This window comes from Varroa destructor, unplaced genomic scaffold (assembly GCF_002443255.2).
Source record: "Varroa destructor unplaced genomic scaffold, Vdes_3.0 BEIS01000003.1, whole genome shotgun sequence".
Classification (NCBI taxonomy): Eukaryota; Metazoa; Arthropoda; class Arachnida; order Mesostigmata; family Varroidae; genus Varroa; species Varroa destructor.
The window spans coordinates 34,032,561-34,051,737 of NW_019211456.1; the positions used below are offsets into that span (position 1 = coordinate 34,032,561).

Below are 19,177 nucleotides of genomic sequence, written 5' to 3' on the forward strand. Positions count from 1 at the left end.
GCAAACGGATATATTCAAAAATAATTTGATCTAAAACCCCCATATTATAGCACCGATGAGGAGATAACAGTGGTATGAGCACTGATTGCACCGGTATCAACTAGCGGCAAATGATGCAGACGCAGTCGCAACTTGAACATACCAGGCATAATCGTACCGCAGCAGCGACAGAGAATGATGTAATAAAATAAAGAAAGTAGCGAAATGTTATCTTTTCAGGCCACAAATACTTTTAATCCAAATGAAAGCCTTAATGAAATAACTATTAGTATTACAAAAAACATCTAATTTTTGCCGATTTTTGCATTCGGTCTTGTGGTACCACGCTGTTGTTCTATCCACAGGCCAAATCTCAAAACGCTCTTAATTTTCCACTGTACATGAGTCACCAGACTATGCTGAAACGGTTTAATGAGTCAAACATTACAACAAATCCGTAAAAGAACCAAAGTGGAATTGCGCTCCGAGGTAGAGCTAGCGAAACACTTTAAAAATTGCAAGAAGCGGCAGTACATATGTACATTGAAATTGGCAGAAACCATTCCTAAGAGGACAAGTAAGATTTGGACGATCGCCGTACAATCCAGCTTATATCTAGTAATACACTTTATCTTCTAGGTAGATAAATAGTCAAATACTATCAATCCTCAATTAACTAACACTCAATTTTATTTGATCTATTGACCAATTACTTCAATCAACGAATATATCATATAACAGCCCGGGTTGATGAATTATTTCTCACCTATTATGATGATTATTATTATAGGGTTACATAGTTTCCATACACAGTTCCGTACGGTACAATATTTACAATTGATTTACATGGGTTATCGGTCAGATACATTTGTTAGGTGATCTCGCATTCACGAATGTTTCCTGAATTTTATTAACATCTGATATGGCGATTTATTTTACTTTTTTTTTATTAGGCTGTAGTAAAAATATTCAATTATTACAGTATGAGCCGCGTTCAAGCTTAGCTGTGAGTCTTTAAAAAATACAGCTAGTTCCTCGTTTTAGTTTAGAAATATGTGTGGGAAAATGGCTCTAGCTAGGTTTGGTGACGGAACGAACAAAATTTATCAATTAAAGCAAATTGAATCTAAACTAATATAGTACAAGTACCTGAAATTATCTAGACCTTACGTGCATAAATACATTAATATACAGAATTGATGTATCTTAATAATATACAAATGTATCAGAATAATCATATTCAAAATAAATCTCTGCAAATTAGTATAATCAGTCATGTCTGTACGACTCGATTCTTATTTGTCATTCCCGTATATACAACCACACAACTCAGTCATGCATTTCGGTGACGGCTAAGGCAGTGGCAAACCCGGTACCATTGCCGGTAGGCATTAATTCATACGGCTGGCTCCAGCATGAAACGAGGTGTGTCTACGCTCGGACTGAAACCGAGACCATCGTACGTCCATAAGTTTTGCAGGCAAACACGTTACCGACTACGAGATGATGTCTGGAATTATAAGCTCGTTCGACACAAATCACTGGGTCGAAACTGGACATCCGCGTAAAAGATGTTCGCGATTACAAGCTCCGACTGATACATAAATAGAAATGGAAAACTGCTATCAATAATACCGGAGGGAAATGTAAAGGCTGCGCGACTACGAGCCCGAGCGCGCGCATGCGATGGCGTCCTGTAGCAGTGTCAAAGAAAGCCCGAAGCCGGAAAGACAATGTAGGTCGAGGGCCGGTTAGAAGAAAAGATTTTAACTCAGTAATACGTTACGTGTGTATTTCATTACTACCAGCTACGTATGTCTTTACATTATTATGGTGGGTTCAATTAGACATCTTAACGAAAAACACATATATGGAAAAAGTACTATGACGTCACTGTGATTGTTTACTAAACGCGAGAAAACAGACGCCCTATACCTGGGCAGGCGTAGCAGAATAAATGCCCATGCGCCTTTGTTCTTCCAGCGGAAGGAATCAATCAAACGAAATGAGTGTATAATCTTAAATCATTATACTTCATTATAATCAGTAAACTTCGCTAAGATCAGTAAAACGAGGGAGCCCATTTGGGGCGCAACACACCTACGAATTTGTAGCAAAGTTTTCCACACGAACGCGTTGCTTACTAAGATTAGTACGTCAAAAATTTAATCCACTTGATACAATGCTACAACTAAAAATAAGTGTTGACTTAATTGTTTTCTACCATAGAACTTTACCTTCTTAGTTTAGAATAAAAATTAATCCATAGTTCTTTCTCATAAAATATGACTTTCAGGACTAGACAAAAATGATGAATAGTAATAGTAAATGATTTCTTCGTATTAAATGACGTGATGTCAGAAACCCTGCCACACGACCGTTCCGTTGTATATATATATATATATATTTTTTTTTTTTTTATAGTAATACTAACAATCAGATATCCTTAACAGTCGAATTCGTCACATTTTAAGGGAAGGTAAAGTGCCTACGAGCTATACAAACAAAATAATTTTGAGTATAATGTTAGGTTGTCCGGACCTATTTAGCATATGAAGTATATTGAATAACTTTTTTTAACAGGCAGACGAAATTTGGCAAATATGCTTTCCAAATTTTTCGCTATCTACGACTTGTATAATGACTTTAGAAACCGCGGTTTGTTTTCGTCTAAAAAGCTTGTGATTAGAGCAACTCGTTTTTCCTTTTAATGTTTTTTTAATGTAATCATCTGTTCTGTGGCCCTCAACCTCATGATTTTCATTCCCGTCATAATCGCACTAATACAGAATTGCCGTTACACTAAAAATTTCCTTGTTCAGTGTTTTCACTAAGATTTGAGGAATTCCACTAGCGTTCTCAGTTTCGAGAAACAGAAGCTTGGTCACTAAGCGTTGACTCTTACCGTTCGACGTTATCCTTGCCTCTAAGGTCGTTATTCTTTAATGAAACTCAATCGAAATCGTAGGTGCTCGTAGGAAACTCAGTTGTAGGTACCCAAATACGTGAGTCGATACTTCCTAAATTTTGCCTACCAGCGGAGCACCATTTATGCTGTTTAAGTTTGTCGGTAAGTACACCCTAAATAATTTCGGGTAGCCTGCAACAAGGCCACAGACAGGTCCTTCGCACTTTTCATTTTTAAGTCACTGAGTACGTTTTCAAAGAAATCTAAAGCAAAGAGCGTACATGTGTATACCTAGCCATTGCTAAAGATGAACACTTTCCAGGGCTTTAAAGGTGACTAGACAAAATTGTTAGATGACATATGTGGTAAACAAACATGCCTCGTAAAATAATTTTATCGAAAAGCTCATTTACCTCAAAAAATCTAAGCAACTTATATGTCAGCGAGTACTGTCCAGTAGTTTGAAATCAAGCTTGAATACGTACTCGAATAAGAATTCCTTGCTACAATTTTGTTCAGTGTGGTCCTATTTCTTCTAGACGTATTTAAAACATTTCTGTTTATCATGTGGTACTCGCGTCTTGAACAAGACCGAGTCAGCCCGTAATTGTGTATACAGCAGTGGATTATAACCGTAGATTTGTGAGAATTTATTTATACAGTCGTGTCGTTCGAGGAAATGCGAGTCATGTTCTGAAAGAGCTACTGGACATCCTGGACAGCGGAAGGTCCACTTTGAAGTCACCTGAAAATTTAATCATATAAAATAATGCATTTCGATTTAATAACATTTCTCCGTCTGCTGCTTTTGCTAAAATGCTCTGAACGTAACACGACTTTTCGCGGACTTTTTACCCTTCTATGTTAACATTTATGCACAAATTACGTATGTATGATAAATTTGGGCGATCGTAGTAAGGCCAATTCCATATTTCGGTGTAGACATTGATCGCGGCCTAGCCCTGAAAGTAGTTTCATCGAGCCACGCGAATCCGACCAGTTTGGAATAACAACCAAACGAAGTGGAGTATAGCAAAGAAGTGTGCTGACCTTGCTCATAATGGGTCATTTGATGGTTTACTTAGATTGTTTTTCACTCCTTTAACTAGCCAATAAATGTACATTACCTTGAGAGGCGGTTTTCTTGTCAGATGAGATACCAGGAAGTTGAGCGCAATATCTTCGCAGTTCATGAGCCGATCAACAATCTGTCGAATCTCGGGTTGCATGTAATTTGTATACGCGTAGAGATAGAACTTATGCACGAACGCTGCCCCAGTAAGAACCATCGATAATTCGCAACTATGGTTGGAATTGTAGTTCCAGCTCCTACGAACAAAAAATGTTGTTTACGTAACGTTTTTCGTAGCAACTACTTTAAACTGATATTTTGGTTTTGTTTAAGATAAACATCTCTGAAAGCGCGTGAAAAAATGTATTCCAGTAGGAATTGTTTGAACCCTAGCTAAATAAAATCAACAATATATCCAAATCAATAATGTTATCCAGGGCGGTGAAACAACGTCTCTTTTAAATTAATTATATGTGGTTAATGCGTCATATGCAAGCGTCCATTGGGGCTTATTTTAGACTGGAAAAACGTTATCGCATTATGTACTTGTGGATTGAATCGAACGCGTGGAAGCGACCGGGAAATCCTACGATTCGATCCCGGTTCTCGCGCCACACCCGGAACGCAAATACCAGTTCGTCATGTCGGAGACGTCCGTCATCATCAAGACACAGCACAGCTTCCGTTTCGATGACGTCCCACGGTACAAAACGATTGTTCAATGAGTTTATCGGCGCTTTAATCACCTATACACAAAGAAATAGCAACAGAGCAATAATAATAAACAACGGACTGAACCGCATGCTAAGCCACGCAATGGAAGTGCCTTCTGATATTTGCCAAGCGTGTTTTCGAGTAATGCAATTATGTGGACAGTCTAAATTTTATATTCGGTGCTGGTGTTCAGCATTGTCGGGCCTATTGCGCATTACGATAAGTGTTGTGGTCTGGTATATGATGTACACGGTAGCTCACTTCGTGAGTTATATTTTGCTGTCGACAAGCTTCAACTCGTTGAATATTTATATTTTCACTCTGTCAATCGGATTGAGTCGGAACGATTCGTGAATGTTCTCTCTGCGGAACTGCATCAACTACATCAAAAAAAGAGGCAATGAGAAGCCAACTGTTGCATCACTTCCCGCTTCCAATAGGTATATCTCGTACGACTTTAAATATATTCACATGTGTCAAATAGAACGTTAAAAGCTCAGCTTTTTCAACGTTAATCCACTCTACAATCTAATGCAGCAGTAAAAATGTTCCCAATAATCGTGTAGTGCCTGTTCTTCTGTTTTATTTCTATGTGAGCCGCAAAGAAGAAAAATCGGATCCTGGTTCAACGTTTAGCCGGTTAACGTGCCAATTTATTAAACTAAAAAACTGGAAACCCAACGTGTACACACTTGGATTCGTGCCCCCAAATGAGTCATTTGATATAATACTTAACAGCAATGTTATAAGGATAATTTATTTCATTTAACTGTTTTATCCGCCTCTGAGCAAAGCACCATTTGTTGTAGGATATGCATATTGCACGAGGCAATTCCGCGCAGTGGCACGTTCAAGATTAACTACGGGAAGCCATCACTTCCTTTCAATCTATGGAAGCATTTCGAAAAGATCCTAGCTTTTCTCATATTGCGGAACACGACACACTTTTTGTGGATAAACGCATAAAATAATTATTGCAGTTCAATGAGTGCCAGTATTTTCTTTTTCTTTTATGTTCAAGGAAAACACTTCTATGCTAAGAATCAAAGGGGGTTTCTATTATGAAATAAAATAAAATTAATGTTAAAAAAATTACCTCGGTTTAAGCGCAGAAATTTTTTGTGACATTGTGTTTTCTTAGTATACCACAGCTCTTTCTAACTCTAGCACAGAAAAAAAAAACTGTGGATAAGGCATCAACAGTTACGTAAGCTTTTCAGTAACCCAGGAGTATCAAACAAACTTTCCAAACCCGTTAACATATACTACAGTTTCACGCCAGCTAGAAATATCATTCTGAATACGACAACTACTGAAAATCTAGCTTCACTTCTGTGGCGTTTTTACCTTGCTAATAAACAACACAATGCATTTCGGAAAACTGTACAGTCATAATGAATGTATGTCCAAAATATGTTCGTAGTATAGAATATATTTGAAACAAGCAAAGGAAAAAGATCTCTCAATGTTTAATTTTTCCGTTCCTCTACACGATTCGACAGTTTCTTTCTGCGGTACATCAACTCTGACTAAGCCTTAAGCTTTTCGCTATATAGACATGAACTAGTTAGGATGGAATAACAGGGCACTATCGTTATCGATTGACGACATTGTACGGATATAATAGTGTGGTTCTTTTTTTTACAATTTAACTGCCTCAAAATGACCTTTTATATTTTCCGATATATTCGGGCTAATCATGAACATCTAGGAATCTATCAATAGGAGAGGCAAGTAAGCCAAAGGAATAGGCCATATTTATACCCCATATACACACAGGATGGTATTTGAAATCGAAAACAAATTTGATATTAACATATGCACATACGACGTACTTTGGTATATCGGTAAATGTATGCATTGTAATATAAATATTTTTGTTTAAATAAATGCAAAAACACTTTTTATTTCTACGGAAACTGTTTCGTTGGTATTCTTCGTTGGTGGTAAAGAAATTTAGTTTTTCTTTAAAGCAGACCTTACGAAGCGACTACTGAATTAGTAAAGTGAATATGCAACATGCCTATACGCAAACCAAAAGGCATACGTCCCAAGATACGAGTGGTACATTAGTTTCCTATAGCGGCAATAATATAGGCTTTCGATTATTATCTTACCTTTCTTCTCTACCTTTAAATTTTTTTATCACGAACTAACTTATACAATTATTAGTGCCGTTCTTTGTCGTTGATTATGTTAGTACATTAGTCTAAATATGAAGCCAAGAGTCATACATTTTCCATGATTACTTCAAACAGTCCGTGTCTTGATTTGTATGGCTGAAAAACTAATTTTTGAATTTTTTGAGAAAAGAGAATACTGTCAATACCTAGTACACCGTCGAGATATTATATAATGGACTCTTCTTTCGGTGTAGGTGTCATGTTTATGCGGTCAGAGACATATCAAAAGATTTATGCGTACATGCAAGGACTAAAAGAGGATTGGTTTGAGTAACCCATGTGCACTTCCCCGCAGGCAAAGCAGGCTCATTCCATGTACTGAGTGCGATAATTTAGCCCAAATACTGAATAAACCAATTTATCCACAAATAAGCGAAACAGACATAACTGAGTGTATACAGTTTTAAAAAATGTTTTCTTTCAAGATACGCGGCCTAATAAACGCACTACTAAAAAGTACTAAAAGGAAAAGAAAACTCTAGATGTGCCAAAGTAAATGAAACCTTTATATCGGTCAACAAAATACTCGGTTTGTAATGACAATGACCACCGTTGGTTCTAAGAAACATCCTTTCATAGCTCGCTGACAACTACACTGGCTATATAATGTCATTGAAACATCGACATGAGGATGGTAGGTGAATTCAGCATTCACTTCCGTAACGCAACTTTTTTTTTACTTCTATTATACACAGCTTGCACAGTACCGTAAACCAACAACAATGCTCCAAGTGTGCCAAAGGGAACAAAATAAGAAGTTTACACAGTAAGGCTCAATCAGCCCGATAAGTGGATTCGAATACTCAAATGTATCTGAAACAGCCAGGCTAGGTGATATTACTGAATAGGCAACTACTTACCTGGATGGGCACTCCGATATCCGGCCACGTTAGTGTTTCCGGCCCAGGAGTTTGTGGTCCGTTCCATACAACGACAACCTAAAAATCCGTTAAATAAAATGGGTCTTATCCTGATGACTCTCTTGAGCAGACTTGAGGCTACCATTTTGCAGTCTTTCGAAGCAATAATTATTCTTTGCTAATAAAGAATCTTGAAAAACTTTTTTTCCCTGAGTATATAATATGATATAGTACATACCTTGTTAAGATAAGGTAATCCTTTAAGAGAGGAGATTCCTTCGAGAAGTACCTGCTGTCTCTCATAAGTGAGTATCACAGCCGTAAACTGCTCCCGGGGCCAATTGCCTCCCAGAGCCTCAGAGAATTCCTTCCCCGAACCGCCTGCGCCAAATCTGTGCAACAAATGGGATTGCGATCATTATTATAGAGTCCAATTCATTGTTTAATTAGTTTCAATCAGCCACGGAAAACTGATAAATCCGTAGGTTTTTTAATTCGCAGTTCCTTTATTTATAAATTAGCTTGGACATCTTCTTTAGAACTTGCCTTGCGCCTCTAGAACAGCGCCACGGACGCTGATTTGGATTGCGTTCTGTTACGAAGTGTCTTTGCAACTAAGTAGCAAATAGACGTATGTCATAGCAAGCGAAATTTCATTTGCAGAATTTTCACCCTTTGTAGCAATCGTAAAATACATATTTACGTACCCAATGGGCCTAAAACCAAAACTGCTTCCCCGAAATTTTGCGTCACTAGGCAATAATGGGTCGTCGGGTCGCCAAGGGGCCATGCGGTGCGGAGCGAAGTCAGCATTAAATAACTGTCGCCAGTTGTTTAACGTGAGCGAGAAGTTCCGTTGATAGCTTAGTGAAGAATATGAAGTTTCGACTGGACCCAGCATCTCATCCGTCTCAGAAGAAAACTGCTATGTGAGAAACAATCGAGATCATAATCAAAATACATATATCTACATGATACTAAAAATCCCTGATCATGCTGAATGACTTATTGTTCGCTAAATATATTCAATTTTCATTGCTAAAAATTAGTAGCAAAAAATCTGAATTTAATATTTGTATCGTACAGATGTTAGGCAAGGAAAGAAGAACTAGCACCATTGTTATTTACTATACGTTATCGTAGGTCTTGGTAAAGGATAGCAACTGAAGCCGCGATCTTTTAAGAATGACCGAAAAGACCGACGTCTAGCTTTGTATGCATATATTCTAAACAGGAACGCAGGAAAATATAAAAAGAAGATATCTAAAACAATGATAAATTAACTAAAACATGCAACTACTCACTGAAGTTTTTTTACCATGCAAAGTCACATAGACTAAATCACAAAGAAATAGAAAAAAGCAAAATATCGATGGTAATAAATGTATCGATGCATCACACGCGTGTGATAGAATATCACATAGACCTGTTGATTGACAAGTCCGAAACTCAAATTGGCCACAGGATTGCTTGGTTCATCTCTCTCTGGTGCAGCTGGCATTTTGAGGACGAATCGCATCGCAGTAAGCAAAGTGTCGATAGATAATTTCGGCGTAGCTAAATAGTTCTCCATAAGCCGTCGGCCCTGTCTTCGTAGCGCTACGATGTCAGCATCTGAGTACGTCTTGAGAACGAGATGCAGTTCCGGAGCACGAGCTTTTAATAGGATGACAGCAGCCTTCTCCCATTCTATCTGTTGCGAAAACGGTAACTCCACATCGTTTCCTAATTCAGTGACAAAATAGATTACAAAAAATTTATCTACCTGCACAATCAATTACTAGGCCTAAAAGAACTGAATCTAATTAATATTTTCACCTTCTGCTATGGAATTTGGTTATGCTTATTTTATGAGTTGTAATTAGTGTTTATAGAATGCTTGATAAAATAAACTCTCCTATTATGTTATAAATCAGATCATGAACCTGTTCCAATTTTTCATGCACCTTTGACGAAACACAACTTCTCACAAACTAAAAATAACAGAGAACACAGCAAGCCCTTATCAAATAGTGTGTTGTTTTTAATAGTATGTAACAGTATACTATATGATGGACAGAATAAAACACCCCAGCAAAATTCAATATTTTTTCAAGACAGCTTTAGCCAGTGGTTAGGGTTACCATTACCCTTAAGAAGAAGCACTATTGCCAGGGAAACTTTACTCTTTTCAACTAAACACTTCTTTTTTGGTTTAGTACATGTAAAGGATACCCGTTACATCGTCGATCAAAATTTTATGTAATATAGGCAAATGTTTCTTATCCGGTAGATGCTGCTACACATAGCTATTGTTAGTTCTATAAAGCACCCACATTCCGAAATTCTATCGGCATAAAAATGGATCCGATTTGTTTAGCTTTTTGAAACAAAAACTATACGCACAGCTTAGACAAAATCAACGCAAACGAAGAGTTGTGACCGTATTAGAGATGCATGCCTATAAATCACTTCTTCGTCGCCTAAACCTCTTTTTTTTATCAAAGGCGAGCCGGGTTAAGTAAAGTAACAATGGACTTATGGGTTTAAATAACTGCTATTTATTATTTGAAAGAGAAGATGTATGTCTTTGCTCTACCCAGATTATGATTATTTTCTCATTAAATCAATGATTATATATACATCATTTGTAGGCTATGTATTTTATTAGGGCTTACCGAGTATAACCGGAATAGCTCCATGACGCATCACTTTGAGCAGTCGCTTCGTGAACAAGTCAGAAGCTCGATAAAAATCAGCCCTCGGCGCCATCACAAGAGCAAACGTTGCATCCGCTAGAGGTTCTCGTTCCGCTCTATCGTGAACGGAACACTCGACCCACTGTCCCACTAAGCCTTTTACGAAGCATGAAGATTAAACAAAAACAAATAATGACTTTATTAAATAATTATTCAATACATATAGAACAACTGCAAGATCCAAACAATTACAAAGGGTAGAACTGATCAGGAACTAAGATCAAGTTTGCGAGCTACAAAGAGTCCAATATGCATTTTATATATATTTTCCAATTCAGATACGTTAACCAAAAAAAAACAAACCCGCAAATATTTTACCACTGTGGAATCAATTACCCTGAACATAATTAAGCTCATTGTCGTCTATGCAGTTCGTCCGAATATGTAGCAAGTCGTCGCTATCACTAAACTGGCCTAACAAGCCTTGCACGTATTTGTCACTGAGTGAGCTTTTAGCAATTTCCAACGTTGTCTCCGTTTCTTCGGGCTCAATGTAGCTTCCACTGAAGCTTAGAAGATACTTTCGCCGCGCCGGTAAGATAGAAGGAAGACTCAGTCGAGGTTGTGATTGGTCCACCCATGTCTAAAATATTATTATCGCACATTATCACTACGAAACCTTGCAGTATTAAAATAATGTACTCATTCTGTTTTCGTCTAGAAATAGAGGGACTATATATAAGCTTCCCGAAAAGTTAAACGAAATTCTATGCAGGGTCATGTACGAAACTGTATCTTGGACAGGTGCATCCGTATGTGAATAAGATAAGTGACTAAGGGCTTCTGTAAAATTGAGTACTCGAAGCCATGATAGCTGTATACTATATTAGTTAAAAGGTGCATTGTTAAGGTTGATCTGTAGCATAATCCGACAAAGTTCTGGTGTAATCCATATTCCAATTGCTCACTCACTGGCATAACATAGTCGAACCCTGGCCGAAATGAGCCTGCTGGAAACGTTTGTCGAGCCACAATAGCCCTTCCGACGCGATCAACCGGCGCAAGATTGCAGCCACCGCCTTGATCTGGAGAAACCGTAGTGCAGTTGTCCAGAACTAGCAATAAATGATTTGCTCCATCGCCATTCCAATAGCGTAAAGTGGACACGTTTGCCATAGGTGAAGTTGTTGTCTGAGATTATCGGTCAGGACAAAATTATTTATAATAAATGAATTCATCGTACTATCCAATATGTTCTATAAAACTTTCTGCATCCTTTACTTTCTATCCAAATAATTACATTCAGATATTATAAATGATACGAGATCACAACTAAAAGAAGTTCGTAACTCCATATATTTCCACCAATCAACTGACCTTGTATGTCTAACCTGGCTTACCAATAGTTATAAAACAACCTGAACAATAAAAACATGATGTATAATCTAGTTAATAATAAATAAATAAACATCTCTTTGAAATAATCGATTGGTATGAAAGTTACAATCAGTTTTATTATTTTACCTTTTGCAGGAAAAAAAATAAATGTGTGCTTACCTGTCCCGTTGTTTGTCCAGCTTTAGTTACAGGAGTGAGAATAGCTTGTGAAGAGGTGACATGCAAGAACAGACAGGCAGTCCGTGGGTTGTCAGTCACATAGTGATTCAAATGTATCGCAGAAGAAAGAGCGTTAACCAAAGAAGGAGGAACACCTGGAAGGCGATGCGGGTCCAGAGGATAGGCGAAAACCTACCACAAACACACGGTCAAATATGAATCTATATACAGCCTAAAAGCTTTGCTCCGATCATCCGAACTCCGATCATGTCAAAAAGTGAATCATATGTTATCAAGCTTTATCAGCACATCCTACGGTGCATTCGAAGTAATTACTGTATATAACAATGAAAACAATTCCAATTTGAAAGAAATACCTGGAATGGATTTCTCAACGGGCATCTCGAGAGATCAAAGCACTGCTCCAAGGAACAGTCCTTAACGGTGTTAACAATCTTCCGCCTACGGGGCGTTGATACCACTTCCTCCGCCGGTATACTCAATGGCATTCGAACAAGAGCGGGCTTTGCCTTAGAGAGTTCTTCCAGTGTTCTGTTCATTAAGTAAGTGAGTGTAAAACAGTTGTCTATCTGGTCAACATCGAATACCCGCGAAACACAAATAATAGCTGGCTACGAAATTGTTGCGAAGTATTATGTGCTGATTGTTTATAGTAAGACGAGTTAAATAAACTCATCGCTAAATTTTAAAACAAAACAATAACCAATGTAAGCGTTCCCTCGATAGAACAGTGTCCCCATCATGAGGAAAATATGCCTTTCTTATTGAATGATATTGATATATTTTATAAAAGAAATCAGACCTCATGGCCTCGTTGAGTGAGAGCTTAACGCCGTTGAGCTCTCGCTTCTGGAGGACGATTTTTTCATTTCGGCTGTCCCATTCCTGTTGAAGCCGATCGAGCTCAAACCGGATGTTGGTTCGCTTTTTCTCCAAATCCCGCAACTCGATTCGTACTGCATAAAAAAATTAATAAAGCCATATGACCAGCAGTCACTAGTACGTAGCATAAACTGAAAACGGCATTCTCGAGAATCCCAGTTTCCAACCTGATTCAATACTGAACCTCATACAGATACATATTTGATCTAATTATCAGTCAGCGCCCTGTTCTATGTTCTAACATTCCATTTCTTGAGCCACTGAATTGAACACCCCGATCAATACGGTTGCTTACTCACCCGACAATCGAATCTTCTCATTTTCGGACAGCGCGCCCACTTCTTGAATTTCATTTGAGGAAAAAATACCTCGATCCAGATACGACAAGGCCACCAGTGGAAGAAACAAAGCCAGGGATATCAGTACAACTCCAGCCGCTAGCAGACGGCGCCAGTGAATCGTATGCCAGTATACCCGCATTGTTTTTGGCGATGCGTCAACGTCAGAGGCTATACGGGGTAACTTTCCTGTCGTTCTGGCAGCACTCGCTGGATCGAGCGCGATTTTTCTACAAGCACATATATGATTACTTGTATAATGTAAAAACGGGCACGCAGCTTCGATCGACTTTATAATTACATAATTGGCTATGGGTCTTAGGAGTATTTAAACAAGCAAAAAAGTAGAAAGACGTTTACAAAGAATCTATTAGATGAAAAAGAGAAAAATGATCAAGTATTCAGTTTATAAAGCGGTAAGATTTTACAACAAAGGATGCCATGCTTCTTATGGCATGCAACATAGTTATTTCATGAATGAAATATTTCTATATAAAATTGAAAGAAAAACAGGCAACACTTTATATAAGTATAGGCTTAACGAGATCATATCTTAACATTGCGTGTACACCTGTAACGCCCTTATAACGTAAGAGTGTTAGGTAGCATTTTTATTTTATAGAATTATATGAATTTTTAATGATAGGCTTAACGAGATCATATTTGAGCATTGCCTGCACGCCGGTAACGCGCTTATAACGTAAGAGTGTTAAGTAGCATTTTTATTTTAGAGAATTATATGAATTTTTAATAATAGGCGTGCACAGAAAGCAGGTTTACATCAGAGTTTAAAACGTATATAGCTGACGTGGCATACACGAGCGGCTGATTGCTGAAAACAACTCTAAATCCTTGCGGAATAGACCGTTTTTGAACCCTTTTTCCAATTAGGGTGACAAAGTTCTACAAACTTGTCTTTAAAGGCGGATGTAGCCAGTATAAAGGTATCAAAACATATGAAATGACGGCACGTGATCCCTGCTACATGAAACCTGTGACGAAATAATCAAACTTATGTATTATACTCTATACACATAATCTCTTTGTTTATCTCTAGCCGTGTCTAACGTATGCATGAACTTACGCTATATTTCATATAGCTTGATTTTTGAACCATAGATCAGGCTTGAAGGGGCCTTGAAAGAAAGTCGACCAGTCAAGAACGAATGTCGACAAATGAGGCAAAAGACCTTTTTCAGAAACGACAACTAACAATGCGTCTAGTTCAAGATGCCAGAGTTATATCGGAACGCTTTCTTGATGTTCTATTTCCTAACCGATTCAAAAAATTGCTAACAACATGCCAAACCAGTTACTCACCGAGATCTGAGCCATACTTCCATGCGAATTCTGGAAAGGCTACGCGAGTTATAGCATTGCACACAGCCCAGTTATTTCCGGGACAGGTTAGATTTCTATAAGGCAGAAATTGAGACAGTTATGTTATGCTGACAGATCTAAGAGCATTATAGACCATTTGAGATTTTTTTTGCAACGCAAATTTATTCTTATAAGATGTATTTTCGAAGTTTTCCGCATTGTTTTAGTTAACCTGTCGCCGCATGTAATATGAATGAAAAAATTGTAGTTTGGCCACTGTGGTTCCAATACAGTGCGAGTACGCTACATAAAAGAAGCCAGCAGGAAAAAATGCAAAACTATATTCACTTGTAAAACAGTCAAGTGTAATCTCGCAATGTTCATATCATAGAAAATACTGCTGTTCTACGAAATCTCAAATGTGTTTTCATTTTCGTCTTTAAATATCTTTCTTAACGAATAGTATTTTTCTTACTCAATGTTCCCAATGATACTGTTATGTTGATAGAACCATGATCCCTACAGTTGCAACATCATACCTACATAGGATATGCATTTCACATTTCGCCAGTTTAACTTGCTACTTGAATCTTCGACAGTTCGTTCTAACAGCAAAAACTTTGTAGAGTAGTGAACCGCATAATTCAATATCAACTTACCTGTCGGAAAAGCAAGATAAAATATTGATAAACGCACAAGTATAGAACTAGTTGACCTTATTCCTATGTATTTTTCAAACGAATTTTCGTCAAAGAAGCTCGCCAAGTTACTTGATTTTTTATGTTTCTTATCTATCGTTGGATTCTTTGGCTGTTCTACTCTGACGACTTGTATCATCTCGACATGTCTATGCTTACGATCATTTCGAGTGCCACAGAGAAGATCTGACGTCAGCTACGGGGAAGAGCAGCGTCTCTACACTTATAAGACGTTTCTTCAGTTTAACCTATTCTTTCATCCTTGCGCGGCTGGGTAAAAAACAAATACACACACAGTCACACATACAGAACAAAGATATATAAAAAAACAACACTAACCTAGAGACTGGTATCAATGTTGCATGGTGTTTATTTAGCCCACTCGCGCTGTTCCACCCCTCTACTTCATCATGAGTTGAGAGCACAAATGTCTCGCAACATAGAGAAAATCATTTTCAAAGGATGTTGTTCGCGTTTCCTTTCATCGCTGCGGTACTGCTAGTATCACTGTCCACAGTCTACACAGTTTATAGTTAGCGTAACTTTAACTTATTATAAAGAGATGCATAAGTGAATAGTTAGCTTAGAGTTGACGTTTTCCTTATATCAATAATATAGCAGAAGGACCATTAGCAGCGAGTCGCTCGCGGATTACGCGTACGATCGAACCGAGAGGAGCACAACAGAAACAGCAATGAGCTGGGAAAGGGCGGAAGGTTTCGCGCGCGGTTTCGCCTTTCATAGAGACTTCAAATAGAAGCTTTACAAGCTGGCACCGACACAAATTATTATATATGCTAGGGACGCATAAACGGCAGGTCGAACGGGGAACCGTTGTCAAACTTCTGTGAGAAATTAATACATTTTATAAGGACTGGAATTTAGTTCTCTTTCGTGCCGCCTCCAATAGTGCAGGCGCTTCTAGATCAAACCGACATTCTATGCTTGTCGACGACATGTGTAAAACAAAAGAATTTGAAAAAATATGCACAAATACCACCAAATTACCAGAAAATGACGATCAGCAAGAGACACTGCACTAAAAACTCACACTGTAGCAGCTGACAACGAGCATCATAATTGATCTTAGCATGACAAGAATAGGATAATAGGTATATGATAGTTTCTTATAGCGTTAAAAAGATAATTCGCATGTTTGCTTCCTGTCGCGTCCTAAAACCGTTCTGAAGGGAAAAAGGGTTTTTTGAGATTCGTTAGCAGTAGCATACGTAGCCATTTACAATGTGACGGATCGTTTTCAAAACCTTGTATTGATAAAAATTTTAAAAATGTAATCATTTAAGTAATTAAATCTTATACAAGAGAGCGCGCAGATGCCAAGAAAAATTTCTCCTGGGTAGCCTGAATTCAGTATACATTACTAGAGCTTGCAGAGCATCTATCAAGTAAGCCTTCCATATTTAACTAAATTTTAATAATATACTAATTTCGCCCATAAGACAGTGATTAACGGTTGCTTTTGAAACCAATATTTACACACATGATTGACTACCTGCATAATCGTTCAGACAGTGAGCTCAACACATCTGCGTCGAAGCAAAACATGGAACAGAAGAGTGATAGCCTTTCTTTTTTTTACAATACATGCTTTGGAGGAAAATACGGTGCAACTCAAATGGCTTCAACTAGATTCATCGATATTTTAGATTTGAGAGAGTATCATAAGGAAATTATTTTGTCTTTATAGGACACGTATCATCGATAGGTCATTTTCACTATGCGAAAAGTATTGGACGCATTTTGCATTTATCAAAATGTTTTTCAAGGAACGAACACTCTCAGTCTCTGTTGCCGCGTCAGGGACAGTAAAAGGTAATGTTTTATGCGCAATGAAAATCGTTTCGAAAGTGCCATCGGCCAATTCTCCCATGAAGGTCATCGCAATTCAGTTTACTCTAGTCTAATCCAGAGACTCGGTTACTGGCGCGTCGTCCTGTATTAGACACAATAGCATAATATCTATTTAACATCGATTCCATTTCGTACAATTACAATAATATACCAAACTTAAGTAAATATACAATCATACTTCGCGTTTGAGGCAGAAACCTCAAACGAATAAATATTTGATGTGATTTCATGACACTAGCCGCAAAAAGAAAACATCAATGACACGCAGCTTTACCAATCCTGTAGTTTCTCATTCGAGGTGACGCGATGAAGACTGCGAATCGCGTTACGATACAGCAGTGACTTCTGTTTGCTAGCTTCTGTTCGCCATCTTTGAGAAGAACGAAGAACCTGCGTTTGCCTTTGCGTCTTTGCAAAGGTTTTACATCTTGAAATTTCGGTAAACATCAGAGCTGCTGCATGAAAGCCTAATACCAACCACAAACGCGCTAACGTTATTTCGAATTGGGCAGATTTCACACTCTGAGCTTTTCTTAAATGACTGGAAATTAGCCTTCACAGTAGATAACTTTGATGCTATTATGAAAGCTTTTCTTTTTAATATCCGAATCAAACACCGCTGAAGACCACAGAAAAGGTTATATAGAAGTGTATATAATTCACTCCCCCGAGCAACGCGAGGCTTCGCTTTTGTCGTGCTATTCTATCTTCTGTTCTATACGTATCGTCTACATGTAGCTTATAAAATATGTTATCGGCTACATAGAAACTAATAGTAGAAATAAGTAAAACAACTGCTGTTCCCTTTTATTTAGTTTTTTCACTCTGTTTAGACATCATTTCATGTTTTATTTGCCAAAGCCATTCGTCACCAACTTCGTTTAGGCTTGAATGTACAGATGTACTTCATACAGTTATTTTCCTCATTGATTATTAGTGCTGATAAATGTCAAATTAAATGCTGAGCTTCAAATTATATGCTCGTCTATCGAATGAGACTTTGCTACTAACACTTGTAGCTTGATTCAATGTACACGTTCTCAGAATGGTCAATACGGCGCATATGATTAACTCTGTCCAATAAGTGCCAACCAGTCTTTGAGACATATGTCCACTAATTTTTCTCCAGTCTGCATAAATGTACGAAGTAACTATATGGATATTTTGTCAGTGCTTAATCAGGAGGCGAGCAAGCTGCTGAATAATGGAAGCACATACAATACTTCTTGTTACCTTAAATTTATTTGCCGACATAAATATGCCCCGGAATCAAATAATAATTCTTAGCCAAAAACTTATATAAAGGGAACTTAATTAAGTTGAGCGAAGTTCTATAATGAGCATTTTGATTTTAGTTCGCTTAAAAATTACCTCATCTCTATAAATATACGCTAGCTAACTGAATTTATTATAAATGCTAGTTGGCTATTCCTTGGAAATTGAAACAAAATCTCATTGCAGTTCTCTCAAATCTGCATTCATTTGAACAAATGATCTTCATTATTATAAATTTATATCAGCCGTTTACTCATCTATTATCACTGATTAGTACCGCTATTATGTGGCTGAAGAGTTACCTTAATGTAATAAGCTTTACTTTACGTGATGTTTCTTAATGTCTCTGTATTTAGCACTCTGTTTTATCAAAGAATATCTTCCGCTTATCTGTAGCGCTAAAGTTTCATCACCTGTGCGTGTAATAGATATATTATGATTTGACATCGTATGAACCGTATCGGCCACTATTTTTTCGATATAAGACCATTAGTATCGTGATGCTTTAAGGCTCGTCTATAGCTTGAAGTTTTTTTTCTTTGTTGTTCAACTTGCTTGGCGCCGTTAGTAAGATGGTAGAGAAAGTTTTATACCTCTGTGAAGCGAATCCCTTATTTTTGCTGAATTTCTCTTCTTACCCATTCTCCGCAACCCTTTAAAGTTTACTTTCTAGCCCGTCTCTCTTCATGGAGCAACACACATACATAGTTCATCTACGTCTGAACGCGCTGACTCCCACGCGAAGTTCTAATGATACGTACACAAACATATACACACATACCGGTATGTTTATACAGGATTAATTCTATATTAGGAGAAG

General features: G+C 37.7%; 1 protein-coding gene across 4 annotated transcripts; it reads right to left on the reverse strand.

The window, feature by feature from the left end:
* Positions 1-640: 640 nt before the first annotated feature.
* botv (exostosin like glycosyltransferase 3) lies at positions 641-15,901 on the reverse strand. 4 transcript variants are annotated; one of them, XR_015323073.1, is made up of 17 exons: positions 15,550-15,901; positions 14,513-14,607; positions 13,154-13,422; positions 12,775-12,928; positions 12,329-12,503; positions 11,952-12,143; positions 11,367-11,585; positions 10,791-11,037; positions 10,374-10,550; positions 9,143-9,441; positions 8,424-8,641; positions 7,955-8,108; positions 7,717-7,794; positions 4,506-4,705; positions 4,015-4,216; positions 3,373-3,632; positions 641-1,673 (listed from the first exon to the last, which is right to left on the reverse strand). XR_015323073.1 is itself a non-coding variant. In XM_022795829.2 (16 exons), the coding sequence occupies exons 2-16, from the start codon at positions 14,533-14,535 to the stop codon at positions 3,423-3,425; spliced, it is 2,817 nt and encodes a 938-aa protein (XP_022651564.1). In that variant the 5' UTR covers positions 14,536-14,607; positions 15,550-15,901; the 3' UTR covers positions 641-3,422. The 4 variants fall into 4 exon arrangements, 3 of the variants coding, with proteins under 3 accessions (XP_022651564.1, XP_022651566.1, XP_022651565.1); XM_022795829.2 differs by having other exon boundaries at positions 641-3,632; XM_022795831.2 differs by having other exon boundaries at positions 641-3,632; positions 8,424-8,638; positions 15,550-15,900.
* Positions 15,902-19,177: the final 3,276 nt, after the last annotated feature.